The sequence below is a fragment of the Toxotes jaculatrix genome, chromosome 11, assembly GCF_017976425.1.
Source record: "Toxotes jaculatrix isolate fToxJac2 chromosome 11, fToxJac2.pri, whole genome shotgun sequence".
Classification (NCBI taxonomy): Eukaryota; Metazoa; Chordata; class Actinopteri; family Toxotidae; genus Toxotes; species Toxotes jaculatrix.
In genome coordinates this window covers 10,587,879-10,613,114 of record NC_054404.1, presented here as the reverse complement: position 1 = coordinate 10,613,114, position 25,236 = coordinate 10,587,879, and the positions used below count along the sequence as shown (strand labels likewise).

The 25,236-nt window shown below is 40.4% G+C and overlaps 2 protein-coding genes across 2 annotated transcripts in view; one reads left to right on the top strand and one right to left on the bottom strand.

Annotated features, from left to right (window-relative positions):
• lrmda (leucine rich melanocyte differentiation associated) overlaps positions 1-15,083 on the bottom strand; it is a 203,044-nt gene extending 187,961 nt beyond the window's left edge. The window contains exons 1-2 of the mRNA XM_041050327.1: positions 14,816-15,083; positions 14,167-14,267 (exon numbers count right to left, since the gene is read on the bottom strand). Coding sequence (XP_040906261.1) covers positions 14,167-14,267; positions 14,816-14,857 — 143 coding nt within the window. The 5' untranslated portion in view covers positions 14,858-15,083. The remainder of the gene's footprint in view (positions 1-14,166; positions 14,268-14,815) is intronic.
• Positions 15,084-21,394: 6,311 nt separating this feature from the next.
• Positions 21,395-24,632, top strand: znf503 (zinc finger protein 503). Its single transcript, XM_041050523.1, has 2 exons — positions 21,395-21,960; positions 22,350-24,632. Exons 1-2 carry the CDS (start codon positions 21,706-21,708, stop codon positions 23,778-23,780), a joined length of 1,686 nt encoding a protein of 561 aa, XP_040906457.1. The 5' UTR covers positions 21,395-21,705; the 3' UTR covers positions 23,781-24,632.
• The last annotated feature ends 604 nt before the right edge of the window (positions 24,633-25,236 follow it).

The following is a 25,236-nucleotide window of genomic DNA, read 5'->3' as shown; positions in this document are numbered from 1 at the left end:
TAGCCATAAATGTCTGCAAACGATAGCAACCGTGCTGCTCCTGGTCAAACTGTGCGAGGAAAACAGGCTGGATAATCTAACTGCAAACAAAGCCAACAGTTGTCACTGGGCCATTAACAAAACCGCCTGACTCCAAGGTGATGGTGTATCAACATTGTCACCTACCAATTAAGTGATTTTTTCCCATACAATATGCAGTCACAATGTGCAGACAGGAAAACGGTGTATGCAGCCACAGATTGTGTGTAACCATTACCACTGCATCTGAGAAATAAATATAATTAAAACACAGCACTGCTACTAAGTTTACGGAGGGCTTTTATTTATCCAAAATACAAAAAATATATATCAACAGCATAATCAGGGTCATTCGTGCTTTCCCTGTTTTTAAGAGAAATATGTTTTTGTTCTGTATTTTCTAATCAGATCTTCATATTCTGAGCTGATCTGACTTTAAGAGGACCTTGTTTACTGTGAACTGTGAATGTCTTCTCACAGGAAGAGACCGCCATGATGCTCTGATGTGTGAAAACACAAAATCCAGGTTAAAAAAACATCAGGTTGAAATCACCTCCTTGTATATTTGTCTGGGAACAAATACATGTTCACATATTAAAGCAAATCAGAGCTCAATTCCTTTGTGCTACAAAGCAGCACAGCAGTTTTGTATGAAATGCTTCACCAACTCCTTGGCGATGGTTTTAGTTGTTTACAGTTGGTATATTTATGAATGCAAATGCCTTAAAATGAATGTGGTCATATTTATTGACCATACACAGCCACATGTATACATTTCATACTACCCAAAACAACAAGCCTAGAGCTGTATGAATGAAAATGTCTTAGGACCAATGTATGTTTTATCTGAAGTGTAACAAAACAATGAAAACCATCTCAAGTTGAAGCATTTCACTGTAGCCCTCTGTTATCACCCCCTCCTTTTACCTAGCTGCCAGTAAGGGTTGCCATAGTCAGAGAAGGTAAAGGGATTTCTCCTTGTCTTCAAAAGACTTTGATCTGACTGACACACAAACGGCCCTCAGATCACAAGTCTACAGACCCTGTTGGGCCTCTCTGCCTGGTCTGCGTGTACATGTACACTTAGTCCCTATGAGGATTCCTTGCCCTCCTCCCATTTCCCTTCGTCTCTCCTTTATCCCTTCTTCTTCCTCCTCCTCTGCCTCCTCCTTCTCCTCCTCTTCCTCTGCTGTTTGGTGTTTTGAAACATCTGAGTACAGACATGTTCTGAGCTTTGGAGGACCCAGGGGCCCGAGATCCAGACAGAGGGAGAAAATAAAGAAACTCTGCAGTGCCCCCGGTACAAAAGCTATCTCACCATTACCACTGGGGAGAAACTCTTAAACATCACCAAACGTCTGGACAGACAGAGAAGATCAGAAGACTGTTTGGTCTGTTCACATAATCATACTGTCAGCTAATGGTGCAGTCAGCAGTAACCACTATGATGGGAGTCAATGCATTTATCCTAATGGATAGACAGTGTTTTATGAGGGAAAACAGAGAATAAGAATACTGTACTACACAGACTGCTGGCCCCGAAATGGAAGGGTTGTTCCTTGTAGTTTTCCAGCACAGACGTGTCAGCAGCATGAACATGAAACATGCCGTCACTGTTTCTTATCTCAATACGTCCCTGGGTGGAAAAGTGAGGCAACAGCTTACTGATGTCTTGCAGCCTGCCTGACCATTAAAACATATTTCCATGCTGATGGATGTCAGATGTAGCCTCAAAAAAGCCATAGCTTGCCCTTGATATCTGAGCACATTCCCAAGTACAGTTTTCTAAACTTATTCTTCATGCTTCGCAAATGGAACAAGTAAATACAGACTATACCCAAGTTAAAATAATAGAGGAAAGAAGAGAACAAGAGTGCAGCAGGGTGAGAGCACAGGGACCGTTATCTCCCACAAATCTTCCTGTTTGACCAATATCAAGTTCTTGGGATGGCGGCTTGGAAGGACAGTCAGTGGTTTTTATAAGTGAAAGCTGTGAAAGATGTGAGTAAGTTTATCCGAAATGGAAACAGGAAATGAGTTACAGCTGTGCTGAGAATGTGGCACAGCTGTCCAGGGCCTGAGATGGTTTAAACATTCTACAGGAGTGCAAAAAAAATAAAAGAGGATTCACCCACGAAGGCTGTTGTGGGACCTGAGATTGCAGAGCAAGCAAATAAGATGGCCTGCACTTCACTTCAAGAGTGGCAAACTATGATTAAACTTGACTCAAATCATGGAGGTTAAAAGATTATTATATCACACCCTCATCTTCACCAAAATGTAGCAGAAAATTCTTTTAGCAATCACGAGGACTTCAAGAGCTGCTACCTCTAATAACAGCTTCCAACTGCATTTTATGGTCATAGGATTTATTCATCTCCTGACAACATTTATCATGCAGGCCTCTTAAAAAAATCATCCCTTAAAATTCAAAACATGGCAAAAACTGCAATCATCCTCTAAAATCTTGGCATGAATACACGCATGTATCTGTCTTCACTTTTCACCCCTGGGCCCTCTAGGAAATACTGTGGGAGAGTGAAAGCCATGAAGCGACCAAAACTGCCTAGACCATACCAAAGGAAGCTCCTTTGTTCCTCTTCCAAAACAGGCTCCAAACCTTTTCTTCCCCCCTTTTTTCCATTTGGGACTCAGCCAAGTGAAGTAGAAGTATGGCTGCCCCTCTCCATGCTCTGTCCTAATATGTTCCATGCTTTCCAGTTGCTTACATCATCAATCTGGAAGATGGGTAAGTGTGATGGGGTGAACATAAACAGCGCCTGAGTTATGGGCTAAAAGAGACACAGGCTGTGTTTCAAACATAAGTTTGCACCCTGTTCGCTTTTTCATTTTTAAAAATTTTTTTTTTTTTTTTGATAAGAAAACGCTCACATGGAATGGTCCTAATCGTTGGCGGGTATCCTAAATGACTTTGTGTTATGTACTTTAAAACCAGTGCAGCAGCGGGAGAGGATTGAAGATGAGGAAGCAGCTTTACAATATCAAAATTCACCCTCATCATCAACTTCAAGCACCAAGCTTGTTATTGACAGCCAAGTGCCAGTCCTAATCATCTCCCCTTTAATGCTCGCTTAAAAAAAACACACCCTCATGTCAAAACCTGAGTACACATTAACTCTCCCCAAATCGTCTACTTACTAAACATGTCACTAATGAATTATACATCAGACTTTTTCCCTCTCTCATATTTACATGGTGTTTCAGCAGAATTTGTGTAGTAGTTGTAAAGTATTTAATAAGTGTTTAAATATGCACGAGAGTCAAGATCTTAGCCAGTGCATGCACTGTACAGTAGATGTTTACGCAATATCAAAAGACTCTGCTATGCCCATCAAAATGAGTAAGACATATGGACAGTTTGTTTTTCACTTGCCAAAATAGAAAAGGGAGTATGTCCACTTGGGCCCCATCAGGTCAAATCATAAAGATCCATCACTGGCTTTGCACTCTGCTAAAACGCTAAGGAAACATATTGTAGATTTTAAGACCCTTTTTATTCAGCCAGACTGTGTACTAAAACTAATTGGATTTCTGTCAATGGAAAAAATATATCCCTGGGACAGCTTTGAACTCAATAGCTCTGACTATCCAACTGCGCATGAGGGAGTGGGACCTTGCCACATGCCAAGCGCCAGGGAGGAAAATTAAATCGGTGGTCAACATAAAATATTAAAATAGCATGGTATCGAATTTTTGAAAAATGATGTCAGGGCGGCTCATTATGGCCAGCAAGGCAGTGAATTAAGCTATATTTAGTGGGTGATAATTGAAATCATAGCTGTAGTCATTACCACTGACAAGTTTCTAAATAATACCCAATAAATCCCCTCTTTTTAGCAAGGTCCCTGTGACAGCTGGCAGTGCTGAAAAATATAAAGTACAGAAACAGAATCTCTTTTCCTTTCTTTCCTCTCTGTCCCCCCAACTCTTCTCTCTCTCTCGCTCTCCTTCTCTCTTAAAGCCAATAAAATGTCAGCTTTTATTCTCCTCCTCCAAAGTGTTGGCTAGATGTCAGCAGGCCCTTCTAAAGCTCTGCCACTGCAAGCTGAAGGCCTGTAAATCTCTGTGTCAGTGGCACGCCATCCGTCTTGGGATATACAATAAAAAATGTGACGCAGTCATAAAAGGAATGGCATCACTGCCCAGTATATAATGTGAACAAAAGAAACATAAAGATGTTCCATTCCATTCAGAATCCTAAACCCAAAGATGGCCTTAGATTGAAGAAGAGAGGAGATTGTGGGATGCTCTGGAAGGCCAATGGCGGCTCCTGACAGTGATTAACAGATGGTTCAGTTGGCTTTTGTTGTGTTTTAACAGAGAGATAAAGATTTATACTGTAAATGTTATAGTCTGGGTAAAGAGACTGATAGACTAGCTGCTCGGCTGTCTTAGAGGATAAGGATTGCTTCTATTTTTTTCTCACTGTCAAAAAATGCCATAAAGAGCAACCAAAGGAACTAAAACCAGCAGTATATTGATCCTACTAACCAGTATTGTCTCTGCAGCCAAAGCCTGATATAGCTTATTTCTCCCTGCCATAGACTCCATTGTTGTCAAAAACTGTTAAAAACACATCAGTGCGCCACACTGTTACAGTGGATGACATGATCCTTCATTATAATTAACAAGGGCACTGTTGTTTATTTTGCATCAGCTCTGCTGCTTTAAAACTCACTAGAGCACCAAATGTGTATTAATCCACTGCTGAAAATAGTCCCCAGCAAATGTAATGTTTTAGAAAATTCTGGAGCCCTTTTTAAAGATAAATCTATATTTCAGGCTTCTTGGGACTGAGTGTCACAGACAGAGTAGGGAAGTAGGAAGTTGGAAGGTACAGACAGATTTACACATTGTTGGCTTTGGTCCTGAATTCGTTTACAATCCTTCACAGAATGAATGAATGGATGAATTTTTTATTACTGTGCCTCACATGGGTTTATAAGACACCAAGACAAGAGTGCTGCATACAATTTACCAAACAACAGAGAAAGGCCAAAAAACAGAAGCAGCTTGAACATGTCTCACAATCAAATCTTCAGACCATCACTGTCTAAAGCAAACTTCATAAATCACAGATTTTTGCATTATGCTCTTCTAGTGAATTTGGTCAGCCAAGTAAATATCTGCCAACACAAACAAGAGTCTGCCATATTTATCTTTATCCTTTGTTGCTTGACACTCTCGACAGCTGTCTCTTGAGAGAACTGATGTATAACTCACAGTTGCATGCACGTGTACTTCTGCAATGCTACGGACAAGATCAAGGACTGTTGCGCAGTCTCACTGGATAGGTTGCTGCCACGGTTGTACTCACAACTTCCTTAAACAAGGCTGGCAGAAGTAGTAAGAAAATATTTCCACTTACGTGGGATATCCATGAGTGAAACCACAGCAACCTTGCAAAAAAACAGAAGGGTGGAAGACCTTGATTGTGCGATTGCTTGCCTATTTGTTTGGCTGTCTACAGTACGTTCTTACTGTCACTAAAAATATATAATGCTGGGTGCAGTGTGATGTACTATCCTTTGTACAAGGACGAGACCTGCGCTGATAATATCAGATGATGCTCTCTGCTCCTAAATTAGTGACTAATTCAAGCAACTGAAGATCAAATTCAGTCTATCCAGTTTATGCACATAGTTTAGTATATAGCATGTGTTCAAAAAACACAATGCCAGATGTATAGAAACAAATCATACGGCAGGTTTCAACAAACGCTCGCCCTTGAGAGCACATGTGCCACAGCTGATGAGATCCATTGGTGAGGATATGAGAATAAAATATGTAGTTCATCTGAGAACATCATCTGCCCTTCAGGCAAATTTATATTAAAGCAAATTTATCTTAAGTGAAGATACACCACTGGAAACAGAAAACACAAAAACACTGGACTACAGATTGAAGACATAATGAAGGCCACATTATTGTGGTTTGGTTGCGGTTTGTGGGAGAACTTTCAATATTATAATCATGTACAAGTTAGTCATTTTGCTAAAAAAAGAAAGAAAAAGAAAACAGTTAAAAGAGATTTTTACTGGCTTTTAGTTACACTGGAGGATGGTTGTCTTAATTAACTTAAAGCAGGGAGAGGTTTTGTGTCAGATGCCTATCCCAGAACCTTTTAAAGACCTATCCAAAAACACAACAACTGAGCCTTTCCAAACTGTCTAAAATATGATAAATAAACCAAATTATTCTTTACTCCTTCACTGTAGGACTCAAGCCCTTGTTTGTACTGTTTTATCTGTCCTCAACAACAAGAAAAGTTTTTGCTGATATAACCTCAAACTGGAGAGACTGAGTAACAAGACAAGCCATCCAAGCTAAGGGCTGGGTAAGCAATATTGCAATACTTTTAGGTAATATCGCGATGCACAATATATATTGATATGTTGAAATGTCCTCTAAAGCACCGTTCATTAACCCTCGATAACCCTTTACAATCACACCTGTAGGATGATTCCAGTAGACCCTGTGTCAAATACTGTGACAAACCACTCTGCAGAACAAGAACGGTCACATCACAGGAGTATGAGCATGTGTGTTCATGTGTGAGTGCGTGTCATTAAAAACTTACGTTAGGATTGTCAATATGGTCGATATTGAAATGTGAAATCAGTGGAAGAGACACACATCTACAAGCAGCTGCGGTAATCACATGTTTAATTCATCATACAGGAAGACCTACAATTTTATTTTTGGGACCATAGTTTGTCACAGTGACAGCCTGGACCTCTGCCTCAGTGATTCACACACAACTATGTTATTTTTTTATTTTACCGTTGTTGAAATGACCTGTTGCCACAAACATCGCACACAAAAAGTGCACTTTAATTTATGTTGTTTTGAAATTTCTTTCTCAGGGTTCTTTTTGCTGAATTCCTTCTTCTGTTGCTCTGAGCTCCTTTCTTGCAAAGGGTCTTAGTTGAGCTTGAGCTCTACAATGTGTAGACCTACAACATTCCATTATTTAGTTTCATTTAACAGCTGTTAAAAGCCTATGTGTGCAGTTGCCTGGTTTGAATAAATACAGTTTCGTTCAATTTCACTCAGTTGTGATTTTCCCTTTTTTGCATGCAAGTTTGAAACTATTCCAAGAGAAACCACTGATGGATATAAACAAGAATGTTTTTTTAAAAAAAGAAACATTCAGATGTTTTAGTTTTGGGCATTCTTCGTTTAGTAGTGGGTATCATTTGTGGTACTGCTACTTCTGGTAGCAATGGTTTTGCTGAATATTTTGCAGATAACTCATTGTTTGTTCAACATCTTCCTTGTGAAACACAAACCACTGCCAGACGATGGATTCAGTGCTCAGTTTCTTTTCGGAACCAGTTTTGTTTTCGCATTGGCGCTTCAATTCTTTCGCTCTCTCCAGGCACTTTCCATGTTCCCTCCAGATAGAAAAAAAAAAAAAAAAACCCCACACGATTCACCCATATATACGTCACAAACATACTCGCCCAAGAGGGTGGTCTGGGTGTCCAGGGAAGCTTGTGTGACTTATATATGTGAGTTCTTTTGTTTTTGGTATCTGAGAGAGCGAGAGAAGAAACTAAATGCCAAATCAAGTCTCTTGCTGGTGACTTAAAAAAGAAAATTACGGACAATTTTTTCTCAGTCTTCGCAATAAAGTCATTTACACGTAGAACAAGCCGCAATACATGGAGTACATTTGAGATATCACCTTTCTCTACATTAAGCATCCTTAGCTTTATGTCATTTCATCACTTTCCTGAGGGTAGTACACCAGTGAAAATTTAAAAGGTTGTTTTTTTCCCCTAATACCACAGAATGATACAAAATATCAATGTCCTTGTTATGAATAAGTTATTTCCTGCCAGGCCTTGTCCTTCTCATCCCTCTGGTTTAAATCTCTTAGGGCTGGAAGAGCCCCGCATCCCCCTTAATTTATGAGACACAGATCAGGTTATCCGAGTATATCGGCCTAAACAGGCCTGATAGATCGGATATGGAATATATTTCCTCAGCAGAGCAGAGTATGCTACCACTATTACCAGACACATACACACGCACACACCATGCTACCAGTTAAGTGATTTGAGGACTTCATACTGCCGATGTTTCATATCCTCTCCTCCTAACTGACACTTTATCTGCATACCGGCATCTCTGCAGATTGAACACTTAGGCAAGACAATGACAGGCTCTCTTCCCGTTGTCACTTCTCATTCTAGGACCAGTCTAATGCCTCTTACTGGGATTCTGCCAATAACAGAGTCCCGCCCCCCCCCCGCTCACCATCAAACAACCAGAGTCTACCTATCTTGGATAAAAAAAGGAGCACTTGATGTCTGTGACACTCATTTGTCAATTAGCAGGCCCCTTCCCGTGTTGACATACAGCAACTTGAAAGACAGAGCGGCGCCTGTGACGAATTAAAAGAGACAGATGAGTGAGCCATGAGCGGCGGAGTAATACTATAATGTTCTTTAGATATGAATATAAAACGACACAGCTGACAGGCCATACAAGGTTTTATTTCATTTCTCAGTGTACCAGGCCTCCCTACTTTGTCTTCTTTGTTCTCTTTTCATCAGACTACTTACATCTCATTTTGACAGCCGGGCGACATTTAGAGCACTTTCGTTTTAAAACGCGAGTTAGCATACTTGATTTGTCATTAAAATGCAAAACGCCTGCCATCACCAACATAGCCTGGGTGAGCACATACCCCCTCAGATACACACAGACACACACATACTGTACATACACACACATGCACAGGTAGCTGAGGTTCATGTTCAATGCTCAAGTCCAGTATCGACACTTCTTTTCTTAAATGTAGGCTAAAATTCAACTTAAGTCTAATGTCAGGAATTTATCTGTTAAAAAAATATGATATTCTACTAGGTATATCAAAGAGTAATGTCAGTATTTCACTGGTCTTTAGATTATCTAATAAGTAGACCTGGATATGACCCCAGCTGGGTTAATGTGAATTAAAGGCCTGAAATTAAAAAGGCAGCTGGGTGAAAAGACAACATAGCAGGATAATGTGCAAGCTAATTAAGGCTTATCATTAAAAGCATTATTTGTGTTGCTATGCTATACTTGTCAGGTCTGAGGAGGAAGCTATCAATGATGAAGGACAGAGTCAAGTACCAGTGTTACAGATTAACTGGTTTCCCTGTTCACTTGTGGCTTTCCTCTGAATGCATCAATAGCTGCAATAAAAAAAAAAAAATCAGAACTTTACATTCCAGATGGTGCAGTCTTAAAGTTAAGTGAAACTATGACACCAACAAGAACTATTCAACCCCATACAGGATTTGACATGACACTATTCTCAAAAAAAATATATATATATATACCTTTATCATAATGTAATTCAATAGAACAGTAGCAGTGACCAAAATGATCATAGAGTTGAATCAACAACTCTCTGACAAAGTCAAAAACAAGAACTGAATCTGGTAAAGATGGGAATTATTACAAAGCTGTTGTATTGTAGTAGTTTCTATTTCTGTGAATATTTTAAGCACCATACTTAAACACAGATCTGCTGAAGATGGTATTTATGTAACACATGCCATTGTCTGTAAAAATACCAGTCAGACGGAATGATCAGCATTACGATCAACTATAACAAATATTTCACAGAGGTTTTAACAGGTTTACAACCATTTCTAAATTTCATGTGCATTTTACAGTAACACATGTTGAGAGGACATGAGAGGGGAACATCTAACTAGTGAAAACAGATTTAAGTAAAATAGTGCAGGCTTTACTTTCAGGTTAGGTCTAAGGTTTCACAAACGCTGGCATTGGACAGATGTGACTTGTTTATCAAAATGCCATGTCAGATCTCAGAAGAAAGGTATCACTGTTCTAACAACGTTAGGGATTCTTCCTGTGACTCCCAGACATGTGTCCTCCTCAAACCTCATGTGTCCAGAGTGATAGCACCGCATGTAACAGATGCAGGCACCCAAAGTGCACCCCCAGTCACTGAGGAGAATCATGTCAACACAGGCACATGCCCACACACTGCACTGTGTACACACCTGACCTGGAACAAAGTGGACAACACAATACCTTCCAAGCCCGTCCTGAGACAGAAATCTCACTGTGAGCCACACGTCTCAACACACTGATGAGACAGGCTGACACCGCAGCACACAGAGGGAGAGGTGTGGGTGTGACAGCCCGCTACCATAATTCCATCCTGCCATTACCCGCCCAGCCACTCACAGTTATGCTCACAGAGACAGATGCACAAACACTGCATACAAGTAAACATACACAAGCCTACACATAAACATAAACCTATGTACAACACACACACAAAAACACACAGGACTCCGTTAAAGGTGATGCCAGTTCCTTGCTTCTCATTGTGACTCATTGTCAGGTTTCCGGATAAGTGTTGTCAATTGAGCTGACAGAAATAAGCATATTAGCCACAACAAACTCTGGCAATGTCTCCCTCTCGATTTGAGTCAAGCAGCATGAAGAAGTGCATGATGCTGAAGGCAGTCCACTGAGTTTCACTAACATGTGCATCTGTTTACACCTGGTTCGCTTCAGCTGACACTGAAATGGGGTCACGGTGTCAATACACAAATGTCTCTACTATCTGACATGTAATGTGAAATGATGGCTAACAAAAATTCAGCATCCCTGAATGCTGGAGCTGAAAAATATATGAGTATAATACTGTGATATAAGACTAACTATGACTGTTGGATACAGTAGTCTTGCAAAATTGCTCAAATGTTTTGTTTTTTTTTTCCTGATCTGAAAGGCTGCATTACAGCTCAACAGGGGAGCGTGATATATTATTCTGTTTATAAGTTTTGGGCAATACTTGTTGAAAAATAAATTACATTTCTTTTATCCATAATAAACCATGGCTGTTTAAATATGGAATTCACTAGCCATCTGGTTTTCTGTGCATTCCTAAAAAGCATTTGCAATTATACAAATAACAGCTTAAGATGACCGTCAACTTGCAGGAAAGCTTTAAAACATGCACAAGTTAGAAAAAGAATCCAGGAAGACACGTTTGAAAACACTTCTGTACAGACTAAAGTGAATGTGGGAATTACTGGCTGTTGGATATTGGTAGAAATGTGAGTATCACACTTCAATTCAATGACTCAACATTTTCTTTACCTATTTACATGTTAAAGATGAGCAAAATAAGCAAAGCATGCCTCCCCCTGCTTCACAATAATTTCAAAGCTGGTAATTATATTTTCATGTACTGTACAATTCTCTCAAAGTATGCATTTAAAATATTCTTGCTGAAATGATGTTTTAATATGTAGTGGCATTGGATTTTGTCCTCATCACCAAACTCTACTCAAAGAGTTACACAAATGTACAGCAGCAGCACCATGAGTTCGGGAGCAGACAAAATTCATTCTTCACAGGAAAAGCTTTCTACCATTAAGCTGTGAGTCAGGGGCCTGTGTCTGTTAGGTTCATTCTTATGGGGATCAAAACCACTGAGGAGGGTTGCTATGCCTTAGTTAGCATATAACACTATCACATGTTGAGCTGCTTATTGAGTTTCACAGCTCCACCCACCCATGACCTTCCGATGTTGTCATGTGAGCGCCTACAGAAACCAATCACCACAGAGGAGGAGTTTAAGAGGGAATGGTGGATATACAGTGTAGGTCAGGAATGTGAGCATGTGTATAGAGGAAAAGCTTGCATAGCCACACTAGCAGGTCAGTAATGTATACTTTATAGGTGTGGATAGCGATGCAGTGCTCAAACAACTTCCAGTGGGAGTTAGTGTTACCAAGAAGATTCACTCTTAGGAATCAGATTCAACACATTTTACGAACATCTTTAGATATTTACAATATGCACGAGGTTTAAAAAGTCAGCAGGAGATGTTCGGATGAAACGTTTATAGTAAAGGAAAACTACCCCAACACATGCCGGGTACTAACTTGGCATAGAGGTTTTCAATGTGAACCATTTAAACACACCGTCTATAGAAGGGAAAAAGATGAAGCACTATGTAACAGATCGCTCTACCCACTAGCAAACCATCAATCAATAGTCCACTGATATGAGCCCCAAATGGTTCGAGTACCACCTCATTACTTCTGCACCGCTTCTCTGCCCATTCCACCCTTTGAAGTTTAGTAATGATATCTGACATCTGAGATTAGCCGAACTGAAAATTAATAATGAATTAGTAATATCTGAGTCATAAATATTTGATTCTAAACATCAAGTCCTTAATGTGACAGGTTCAAGGGCGAGAAACATAATGCCAGCCTTGATCTCCCTGAAACCAACACACATAAGGGTTGTTCCAGTCAGATTTCATAAAGCTGTTTGCCAGACATAACAGGCTTCCTCTTCCTCTGAGGTAACACCAAGACATCTCGATTGTGCAAGTATGTTGTACCGTGCAGATAGCTGTTGTGATCTTGTTGCAATCATTACGTATAAAGAATAAAGAAAATAAAAAAATACTGAAGCACCTCTTCAGATTTAACTTTTTTATGGTTGCTTTTGGAAAAACAGATTTGGTTACTCAAAACATTACAGCAAGTTAACAATGACATGAACATCTTGCTTCCTGTTAGCTGTTTGATAACACTAATATGGAAAGGCAACCTGCTCTGACATTAATTGAATGTGGGCGCAGATAGATTACACAGTTAACCATGTTAGTCACTTAAGTGGCTGGTTACATTTGAAATCAAAAGTGCAGTAAGATGCTCCAGACAGCAAAGTTTTGTTTTTAAATTCCAGAGCTCCAAAGTGAAAACAGATTGTCCTGCACACCTGGAATGTGTGGCAGGTATGCCAAGGGAAGCATGGCTTTAATAAAACTGAAAACATGCACACCATCTCCCTTACTGATGATAAACATTGTCAGTCTACATGACTTTCATCAGGCATATGAAATTTCATTTCCTTTTATATACTCAGATGCAGGGTAAATGATCCACTGACATTTTTTTCCCTGTTATCTACTCTCCATAGACCCGATGAAGGTGGCGCAAACTAAAATACTGAAAAAAAAACAAAAAATATAGCAGCAGTGAGGGCGATGGTGTGCTGGACTTTTCTCACTTTTCATTCACATAGTAGTTCAATAATAAACATTTATAACATTCATAATATTTTTTACAACCTGTGTCTTATTGTCATAACATCTGACTATCATGCCTCTGACCTATGATGACATTTTACGCAATGGCCTCACCGCAGATTGTGAACAAGGTGACACTGATAAACAGAGCAAAAAAAAAATCTAAAATCTTGTTTCTTACCATATTTATAACTACACGTATAATTTAATTCACCTAGGTATTCAGATTCAATTAACCAAGGACAGTTCTCAAACCCAGCAATGCTTGTAATAAGCATCTACAATGACTGGGACTTAAAACAACACCCTATGTAAAGCTGAGCCTCACACAAAGCACAACTGTATGCACACATGAATACAGTAAAGATTAGGTCAGTAGGTCGCTGCTTTTTTTCTTTTTTTACAGCAACATCTGCTTCACACTCACACAGTTACACACATTCACAGTGTCATGTTCACAGGTGCTTCACCTATGAATGAATGCTGTGTGCAAATGATGGATTTTGCAATATCACACAGTGTATTTCAGATAAAATGAGGGCTCAAACGTCTCCGGCACAGACAAGTGCCTCAAGACGACAATTTTCAACAAAAAATTGCTTTGACTGTGACGGTTTCATGGCCTGACAGTCATGAAAAGGGTTCAGAAACAAAAGCACCTTATAACCATCATCTCCTTCCTTTTACTTGCCAGATCAACTATACGAGGCCTGCTGCTGAAATGGCAGCCCCCTCTGAAGCAGCTGCCATGAGGTGTTCCTTCATGTCCTGACAGAGGAATCTTTTCTTCTATTTGCCCCCAAATTAGCATGTCACATTTATCGATCACGCCTTTTATCCCGCCCCAGCGTGACACCAGCCCAGCGCCAACACTCATTCAGCTCTTTGATGTTCTGACGACACTCTGACCACCTATAGACCGAGGGCACACCTCAATTCCACCTGAAGTAAAGATGCACATCTCCAAGAAAAAGACTGAGAGAGTGGGAGAACTATACAGACGGCATTTGCAACCAGGCGATTATGTCACCTACCTGAGCTGATTGAAGCTCAGATCCAGCCTTCTTGCAAACTGGCCATATGTGTCTCCAAGGAAGTCTGGAATGTACTCACAGTCATGTCCAATGTAGGAAACCTTTAAGAAGAAGAGGAAAACAAAGATAAACTGAAATATAAGCAGCAATGGCATAAAAGCAGCCCAGACATGAGCACAGCAGAATAATATTTTTTTCAGGATACCCCTCCTTTAAAACAATACTGATTTGGCACCATCATTTGAATTTACTTTTAATGACACAGGATGCAAAATAATGCAGCAGTTAACCTTAATGTGAGGACATTTCACTGTTAACACCCAGAACCATGTTTTTCATTTTGCAAGGAGATAATAATTTTCTACGCGGTCTCCAGCCATTATTATGCATACTGCAAAACAGTTCAACAGTTTGCCCTGCACTAAGTACACGCTGTAACATGATATTGCTCCATTACTTCTTCCCGTTAAGTTGTAGGAGGAACTCCAAAACCGAAAGTCACGGATGCAATGTTTGCTACAGAGTCACATGACGCCGGTCGAAAAAAACAAAACTTGTTTACATGCCGCGCCAGTACAACAGGGTTCCACCAAAATATGCGGGTCGACGGTGCAAAGTCCGAGCGAAACAGTTCCCAAAACAAACTTACCTGAGTCCCATTCAAAGCGACCAACGACTCGTTGTGTGCCATAACTTTCTCCTGAGGATGACAGCCCTGTGACTGTGTGTGAGTGTGTGCTTTCTTTCTCAGATAAGCTATCTGAGTTGATACCCAGCGTCCCGCTCAAGCAAGAAAGCCGCTGCTGTGAACATTAAATGGTGATGTTAGTGGAAGTAACCTTAGCCCGGCTACCTTGGGGATCTGCGGGCGCTTTCCAATTGACTTTACTGTTTCCGCGTGCCGTTTCAATCAGCTGACCCGCTGTTGTGCGGAAGCACGCGGTCACAGCGTTTAGTGCAGATAAAATCTCAGCGCTGCTGACTGTCTCCTGGTGGAAAGGACAGTTTCAGATTTCGCCTTTCGTGTATGAAAACTTTCTGTTTAGCAACAGTTTAAAGAAAGCACCTCTACAGTTTATACAAAGTACAATTTCATTTAAACAAGTTGGTGAGTGTCAAATAAGACATTCAGCACCTGTTGAAAAGCACCAAGAATAACTTTTTTTCACTAGAAGGCTGTCATGATTTTAAAAAAAAATATTTTTTTTAATCTTTCAACGATTATACATTTAACCTAGACTTATTTAAGGTGAATTAAAGGCCTCCATTTTAACTATTAGTAGCTACATTGAAGTCAGGACAGTGACATGTACTTGCCAGACTCATAATACTCATCTTTGAAGGATATTGTCTTGTAAACCCCAAAACATATAGCCTGAAAATACTTACAATGAAGGCCAAATCTCCTTTTGATCTGGTTTGTCCAACTAGGCTACATTCTCAGCAACACCATCTTCTTCACTTTCCTCTACTGTGACATGATGGGCTCAGTGCTGCCCCCTGTGTCCCTAAAGCAATGCCTATGTTAGCTCGGTTTAAAGGGTCAATTCACTCAAATTAACAAAACTAACACATTTCTCACTTGCCCTAGTTGTATATCTATGAGTTGTATATCTAGTTTAGGTTTTATCCCCCCCTCTTGATATCGCCACCTTGCTGTGAACACTACTCAAACTACTTTCTACCAAAGAAATATTACAACTGTCATAAACAATCTGTCTTATTTGTTCCAAGACTTACCAAAGGTTCCAAAGGTTCATGATATTATATTTGTAACTGTTTTTGGCCCAGACCGCATCACAAAACGAATGAATGTAATAAATAGTTTTGGTTTTAATGTAACAACATGTAAAAAAAAAATCGATATGTGTAGTCATCTGCAGTGCAATTAACTGTGAAAGTAATAGTAAAGTCCTTGTTGTCTACAAATGTTCCTGGACTGAGACCTGTCAATCTGTCCATATCTAGGGATTATAAAATATAATCTTGAATCATCCCAAGAGGCATTTCAACTGAAATGCAAAATGGAATGACACATACAGAGACAAACTGACTCATTAATGGTGGGGGGCATTTGCAGGAGTGATATGGGTATTACGCTTACCTTGGCGACTCCTCAACACAATTATGATGGCTGGACATCAGTATAGTTCATGAGCAACAGGTAGGTTTAGCCTATAGTCATCTAAAGTCCATAGGCTGATGCATAGCTTGGAACTACTGCAGGTAAACTTTGTATACACTGCTTCTAACTGATTCATATTAATAAGATGTGTATCAGACTCACACTTCACAATAAACCAGTGCATTTTTGTTTGTGGCAATACTGGCTTGTAATGCACAAACTTGTACAGCAGTGCAATACTGTAAAGAGTACATGCATGTATTAAAATATTTAAGCATATTTACAGACACTGTTCGCACTCTCTACAATCTTTTGTGAGCAGTCTTTTCCAGAGTGTAAATATTTTCAATAATTCCATGTATCTGTGTGTCTGTATGTAAAAAAAATCCTAATGACCAATTATTTTGGCCTTAGGGAAATGGCAATGGTCTGCCCCTTGATCTACAGGTAAAAGAACAGAAAAACACAAAAGGTGGTGACAATAATGTTTTATTAAACTTTTTAGGTAACATGAACTTTTGTTTCAGAAAAAATACAAAAATTTTAGTTGCATACAAAGTCAGCATCAAAGTTGTGACTTACTCCAGTCTTTACATAATGAAGGAACATGAAATACAAGGAATATAAATGCAAACAAACCTTCGCAGCTTCATATTTCCCATATGACTCATGTTTATTTCACTCTGAGTCACAACGTTATGTAGCTTTGCAGGTCAGCAGTGAGCACTTTGTACTGTAGGCCAATCATTTTGCATGAACTGTCACACAGCGTGGTCTTGTGATATCTGTTTCTTACATATTTTTTTATGCCTGATTAACACTTTGCCGTTCACTTTTAATTTTGCTTTCATTATTGAAATTTGATGCCTAGGGGATTACTGCCATTATTATTATGCAATCCTGCCACAGATATCTGATTATGACATATATCAAATAGAGGGAGGTGCTTTGCTGTGATGACAAACAAGATGACTATATATGATACCTTTTTAATTCCTGAAGCATAGACTTAAGTCAACAAACTATCTTGCATTCAGAAGTTCATTCATTCATTCTTCACGTGTCACTGTGCCCTTAAAGAATGCAGGCGAGCAGACATTGCAGCCAAACACTAAAGCAGCTTACCTCGCTGCTATGTTTATCCATCGCCATTTGAAGCTGTGCTAATGAGTAAAAAGAGCCGCTGCTGCGTTACTTTGACAAAGTATGGGGGGGCAAACCTGCACATTTTGGGGTGACAGTGGCACTTAGTTGAGAGAATCAGGAAGTTTGGGAGCACACCACTCAGTCCGTGTGGTGCGTGACGTCACGTGGGACCTCCCACACACGGAAAAGCTGCCCGCCCGGAGAGAGGGAGACAGGGAGAGAGCGAGAGTCTGCATGGCTTCAGTCTCCACTGTGCTCCTTACGGTGCCTCACATTTGACAGAATGCAATGAATGGTTGTGTTTGAACAATGCCTAACAGGTTTCTTTTAGAGAGAAGGACTACGTCTAAATGTTATTAGAGTGTTTTTTGTTTTTTGGGGGGTTTTTTTTTTTGTTTTTTTATTTTTATCATTTTACCTCTCAACCGTTTTACATCGGAGCTTTATGCTTCCAGGTAATGTCGTATCACGGACTTTCGTGTAAACCTGTCCTTCCTCCTTGGAGTTTAAAAAAAAAAAAACCAAACCTTTTCAACTTCATGCATGCGTTTCAGTGGTTTTCATACTCTCCTGTTCAGTCTGTGTGTTCTTTTATCTGTTTCTGCGACTTGGAAATTATGTGCGTCTGTGAAAAAAAAGCACAGGCTTTGGGTTATGACTGGAATCACTACAAAGTAAACAATATAGTGGAAGTGGACTACTATAAAAGGAATAACGTCATGTTAACATTGAGAATAGCCTCAAAACAGACTGGGTATAAAAACATGTAGTTTCTTTGAATTATAAATGTAGGTAACAGTTTAGGGTCTGCAATTAGAAAAGTTGTTTAACAGTATATTTTCTTTTTTTATGTGCCTATATAAATTAGCAATGAGGCTGAAATTTGTTCTACCTCGGGGCAAAGCAAGAAGTCGGCCCCAGCATACAGCTCAAAGTAATCCTGCAAGTCTAACATATTTCCTCACGAGATGTAAATAGTTGTATTTGCATGCGGAGAGTTATTCATAAACATGTCAGGGTTATGAAATATATGGGGATATTAAAACTTTCTATTTAAATATCATGAATTATGGTCGCAAAAATGTGTTCCCATTTAAGGGGAATGCCGAGTATTTTGGTGTCTGGTGCAGAAGCCCATTCGTCATACGGACAATAAAGAGGGTTTTCGCCTGACAGTGAAAATTTATGGTTGCCCTTCTTTGCCCTAATAACTCACATATTGTGTCACGGACTGACAGCCCTTGCAGAAAACAGCAAGCCTGTTATCAATCACACATCTTTGCATATTGTGAAACGTCCCCCCCAACACCCCCGCCCCCCCACCCTCTCTTTTTTTCTGTCAGAGAAAAACACTGAAAACATTTGAAGGAACAGAGCTCCGCTCATTTGGACTTTTCTCCCATCCTACAAACTCTCCCATTCAAATCGAAAAGAACTGTTCGCCTATTTCGGAGTTGCTGTTTATTTATATTACACATGATCTCCAAAGTATAAAGTCTTCATAAAGAAGACAAGTACCGCTTGTTTTTATTTATCCATACACAGTTTACAAAGCTGTAGTCAGTCATGCAGACCAGTGTAGGCCCGTAAGCTGAAACCAATCTTTTCCTTTCAAACTGTTTCAAGCTGAAAAGTGTGTTTTTACTCTTGTGTATTAGATTTATTTGTAAATTGTTTCCGTGTATTCTGCTTTTTACCATGTGGATAAAAATGTTTGTTTCATTTTTAGTTTTATTCACTGTAGCCTTCACTCCAAATTGTATTTGCGGCAGATTATGGACACCTACACACTGTGTGTTTTTACTTAGTCCTTATATATATATATATATATTTTTTTTTTCAGGAAAACATAATTTGCCCCCTTGACTGTCCACTCCAGGTTTTCTTGCTCTCCAAGTTGACCTGTCAAGCAGATTACCACAGAAAGAGATTAATGGCAGAGGCGGGTTGCAATAATAATCGTTTTGTTTGATGTGACAACTTTGATAGGCGTTGATTTACTTACAAACTGATAGGCTTTTAATTGAGCGCCTCCATCCCGATTGAGATGAAAGGAAAACCGCATTGAAAAGCTGCCCGATTGCCCTGGAGCCTCAATACTGATTAGCCATCTCAGCGGTGAATAGTTCAAGGCATTTTAAACTTCTTTTCTCAACGGCCTGACAGACCATTTCTCTTCTTTTCTTTTCTCCCAGTCCGCTTTTCTACCTCTTAGAGAAAATAAATCATTTTCATTGTATGTAAATAAAATCGAGCTGACATCAATATAAAATGTCTGGATCTCTTTTTTGTTCCCTGTCTTTGTTATTCTTGTTGCAGATGACAGTGTGCCCGAGGCAGATGACAGGTTTTAACAACACAATAGCAGATGCGTTTAGCCAAAATGGACAGGGTTCTGTTTTGAAAGACCGTGATGTCTCACCGCCTTGTTACACATTATAATTTTTTTTAGATTGAATGTTTACCCTTGTTGATTGTTTAAACTAACTCATTTCAGAAAGGACTTGCTATGTCAAATGCAGTAGATGCTGAAAAAAGAAAAATTAAATTGTCCCTTTCAAATTTCTACTTTTTAATCAGGTAATTTTTTTTTTATTTTTTAATGACATGCTTTATTATGTTTTTTTTTTTTTCGTGGCACCGGTATTTTTCCCGAGGCATCTTGTTAACACCATAATCGGCCGATTATAGCAAGAGCACTTTAGCACCTCTAAGCACTAACAGCTACATGTGAGCTGGACTGTCTGCAAGTTGTTAAAGTCTCATCTTGTGTGCCACCTCCGAGGTGTTTGATGAAGAACTCCGAAAGTTACAGACTTTGTTTAATAACCGAGAGAGAGCGGGTATTTTAGTTAAATCCAGTTTTCCTGTCCCCCACATTGTCTGGACTGGGGATGTCGGCTGTTGCCGATGCATCTAAAAATTAAATCTTAACTCGAGAATCGATTTATTTCCACTGAAAACTTGGTGTCTCTTGCGGAATGTCTCTCTCCCCATTTGTTCTTTTCCCGCAGTCACACTGGCATGTAATCAGCCACAATAGCTGACATAAATCAAGCGGTGGATTGACAGCGTCTGACAAATAACTGATTGATTGCGGTGGAGCAGAATTGACACTTGACGGAGGGGTGGAGATAGAAATAGAAGGGCGGTGTATATTATACTGAAAACATGTGACATTCACATCCCTCCATCACTACATTGGTCTATTCCTGTCAACGCTTGTCTGTTAAGGGAATTCAAGCTGAAGTGGTTGGTTTTATGTTTGCCAGTGGAAGGAAAAAAGTCCCAGTGGTGGATGTGCGTAATTTGCGCACACTATGTGCGTCTCCCGTGTAACACACCGTTGGAGAACAACAACCAAAACACTCGTTGGAATAACGGCAGAGTTCTGAATAACATAATTTCACCCAAAAACCTTAGATATAAGTTTCCTCGTAGCTATTGTAGTGGCAATGAAGCAATGAAAAGGTCGGTAATGTGGGACACTGAGCACAGAAATCAGTAAAAAACTGTGCCATCATAACTTGCATTGTTTAAGACTACACTCAGATAAGAAAATGAATGTGCTATCTGATAAAAAAACACGGCATAACTCTACACAGGTGGATACACCGAGTGTTTGATTTAGCGTCTATACACACAATTCGATTGTCTTTCACATCAGGTGTAATGGAAGTGTTAAGGTGAGTAAACATGTCTTATAATTGCAAGATAGGATCAATAAGGCTGTTATATTATTATTACTAAATATTATTGTGTTTAGTTTTTATTAGTGCCCATGGCCCCACTTCTAAAGTAGCGTGAGCGTTCATGGTAACCAAACTATTAAAGCCTGTCTCCTCCCCCGAGCTGTCAAAATAGAGGCGCTTACAAAGAGGAGAACGTCACATCCCCTTGACCCTCCAATCACCTCAGGGTCCCATTTGATTGGAAGGCGGCAAAGGCTTTAATCTCGAACTAATTCAGCTGCTTTTGAAGTGAAAATTTCTACCAGTTCGTACTTCGGGAGTACAGAGCGAGGACCTGCAGACAGGCGCACACAAGGCGCAGCGCTCATGGTGCAAGACGCAGCCACGGATCTGCGATAACCTCGCACGGTCTCCTTCCAGCTGCCGCGCCTTGCTCCTTTACTACCAGGATTACCTATTATTGAACCGTTTTACGATTTTTCCCTTTTTTTCCCTGAGAGAGAGGCTCGATGCTTTTTTGATTTTCTTAATGAATCTGACGAAAGCATCGCCGTTTCATTTCCTGACAATTGGGACATGATCACGTCGCCCTCGGCGTCTGCCTTGAAAAATAGTGATATTTGTGTAGCCTGGGAAAGCAGCAGTTCTCGGAATAGCAGCTCGGCGAGCATCAACAAGCCTTTTCTCCACTCCGCACCTCCGTTTGATCCACTACGGCAAGCTAACCGACTTCCCATCAAGGTTTTGAAAATGCTTACCGCACGGTCGGGACACATTTTGCACCCGGAGTATCTGCAGCCTTTGCCTTCTACCCCGGTTAGTCCCATCGAGGTAAGGAGAATATTATTGAATACTTAATGTCAGTATAATTACAGTGTTATGTATCCCGATTATTGGTGTTTCGTGTGACAAACCTTTTGGCAGCTTATTGTAGTTATCTCATAATATATCGTGTTCAACTGTGATTGCAGTGTTTTAAACAGCTTTGCGTAGTATGAAGCCTCGCAGTTTGTTTTTTATAAACACCACGACTGTAGTTTTGTTCACAGAAGAGTCGTGCGTAATCACTACATAAGAATTTCCGCTTGGAAAGGTCAGGAAACTGACTATCCACTTTAAACAGCTTTCTCGCAGGCTGTACGTTTTGTAATCAAGAAAGAAAGCAGCCGATGTGCGTTTTAAAAACATTTATCAACGTCTGTTTGATCTATTTTTTGCAGCTAGATGCCAAGAAAAGTCCGTTGGCTCTGTTGGCGCAGACCTGCTCTCAGATCGGCAAACCGGACCCACCACCCTCCTCCAAATTATCTTCCGTAACACCAAATGGATCTAGTGAGAAGGAATCTAAATCCGGTCCTTTGAAATTGAGTGACATCGGTGTGGATGACAAATCTAGCTTCAAACCTTATTCTAAACCTTCAGATAAGAAGGACTCGTCTTCGGGCGTCTCGGGCGGAGAGAAGTCTGGTTTCCGAGTGCCGAGCGCCACCTGCCAGCCGTTTACGCCGCGGACAGGCAGCCCCAACTCCAGCACTTCAGCCTCCCCTATGCCATCAGAGGGGAAATGTGGGGACAGGGATGAAAAGAAAGAGTCTGATTGTAATAAAAATGGCACTACGGACGGGTCTGGCACCACGAGCCACAGCAGGATAAGCGTGAGTTGTGGTGGAATTAACGTGGAGGTCAACCAACACCAGGAGACGACGCCTGGCACTAAAACCACCTCCTCTTCGGAGTCCTCATCTGTAACTTCTGTATCCTCCGCATCCGTTCTCGGGTCAGGACTTGTGGCGCCGGTTTCTCCTTACAAACCGGGGCAGACAGTTTTCCCTCTGCCTCCTGCTGGCATGACCTATCCAGGTAGCTTGGCTGGGGCCTATGCTGGTTACCCTCAACACTTCCTGCCCCACGGAGGGAGTTTGGTAAACGCACAGCTGGCTAGTTCACTGGGCTGCAGTAAGGCTGGATCCAGTCCTTTGGCTGGGGCTTCTCCACCGTCCATCATGTCAGCCAGTCTGTGCAGAGACCCTTACTGCCTCAGTTACCATTGTGCCAGTCACTTAGCGGGCGCAGCCAGTGCTTCCTGCACGCACGACTCTGCAGCTGCAGCGGCCGCTAACGCACTCAAGTCCAGCTACCCACTAATGTACCCGACACACCCCATACACGGCGTTCACTCCTCGGCGCCATCATTTAGCGGACACCCCCTCTACCCATATGGTTTCATGCTCCCCAACGACCCTCTCCCCCATGTTTGTAATTGGGTGTCGGCAAATGGACCGTGCGACAAGCGTTTCTCCACCTCGGAAGAGCTCCTGAATCACCTGAGGACACACACTGCTTTTACCGGGGCTGAGAAGTTGATATCTGGTTATCCCGGGTCTTCATCACTGGCCAGCGCTGCAGCAGCGGCCATGGCCTGCCATATGCACATGCCACCGTCAGGAGCCCCCGGGAGCCCCGGGACTTTGGCTCTCAGGAGCCCGCATCACGCGTTAGGACTCAGTAGCCGCTACCATCCGTACTCCAAAAGTCCCCTGCCAACCCCTGGTGCCCCTGTTCCCGTCCCCGCAGCCACCGGCCCTTACTACTCCCCTTATGCACTGTATGGCCAGAGACTCACCACAGCATCAGCGCTTGGATACCAGTGAGGAAAACTGACTTTGAAAAGTTTATAGTACTAAGAATGCAAATATAAAGACTTTTATATTAACAACGCTAAAACTTATGGGCGGGATCCGTGGACTTCAACTGTATTTATTTATATGTCGGCTTAAAAGCAGGCGAGAAAAGCTGCAAATGGAAAAATATTTGAGCAACTCAAAAAGTGCATTATGTTGAAACTGAACTCTATAGGTAAAGTGAAAACACACACGTTAGAGTACTAATTAAAAGTAGGGGTCTTCATTTCGATGTTAATTTGAAATTGCTATGATTGTATTTGTTCTTATTTAATGTCTCATTGAGAAGAAAATAATTTACATGCATGTTTGTTTCTTAAATTACAAAAAAAAAAGAAAAAAAAAGAAAAAAATTGTCCACATTTTAAATTGCCGTTATTTTTCAGGTGTACACCTTGGACAGAGAATTGGTATTTTTTTGTATGTATTCTGGAAAAAAAAAATAAGAAACAATTCTGTTCCATATCTCCGTGTGCCTCATTTTCTGAAGTCTTAACATTATTCACTTTGAAATAACACTCAGATTTATTTTACATGGACATTTTAAAAATATTTGGCCCGTTAAATTTATGGGGTTAAGAAAATCTCATTTGATCATTTCCGCGACATAGGCCTGTGGATTGTTCAGGCTGTCATACTTTCTAAAACAGTTCATTGCTGTCACATGAGGACATTTGGACTATTGGTTCATCTGATCTTTCTTTTTCTCCTATATTTCTAGCTCTGATATTACTTCTGTGCCAAATGATGGAGAAGCTTTAAAAGTTTACTTTAATCAGAGCACACTGCTATAAAGTTTAAATTAAATTCAACTTGAACGAGGGAAGTAATTGTGTGTGTGTGTGTGTGTACAGAGTTAAACGGGCTTTATCAAGTGAATTTGTACGAGAGAGCTGAATTTGCTGGTGGGTGAATTTTGTTGCTGAGATGCATCTTTTTTTTTTTGGACATGCGTTACAGACTCACTCGCTACTTTACCTGCGCAAAAAGTAAATTTGTGAAATATGTTAGAAAGAAAACGTTCGACAAGGACAGCTGTTTTTTTTCCTGTGGTTTTTAAAATCATGGGCACAGTTATGTATTTTAAACACATAAATCAAAATATCAAAAAATCAGTTTTACAACCTTAAGAGGAAGACGGACGTTGAAATGAATAATTTGCTGGCTTTCAGGTGTAGTGCACTAGAATTTTTTTTCGACTAGTGTGTGTGTGTTTCGTTTTTGGTTTGTTTTTTTTTTGTTTTTTTTATTTATGACAAAGCTGTGAGGCTGAGAGCAAGACTCCGCTACTCCACCAGGGTGGAATTTCGACGTGGAGGCCATTAAGTGGTTTATGTATAAAATAAGTATAGGATATTTTTGATTGGATGATCATTACCTGGATGCCATTATTTAATTTGCATTTGATAATCTCATCCACCTGTAA

Coding starts and splice junctions, on each gene's coding strand:
- znf503 (XM_041050523.1), top strand. CDS start 21,706: ATGATCACGTCGCCCTCGGCGTCTGCCTTGAAAAATAGTGATATTTGT. Junction 21,961..22,349: donor CCCCGGTTAGTCCCATCGAG/GTAAGGAGAATA, acceptor TATTTTTTGCAG/CTAGATGCCAAGAAAAGTCC.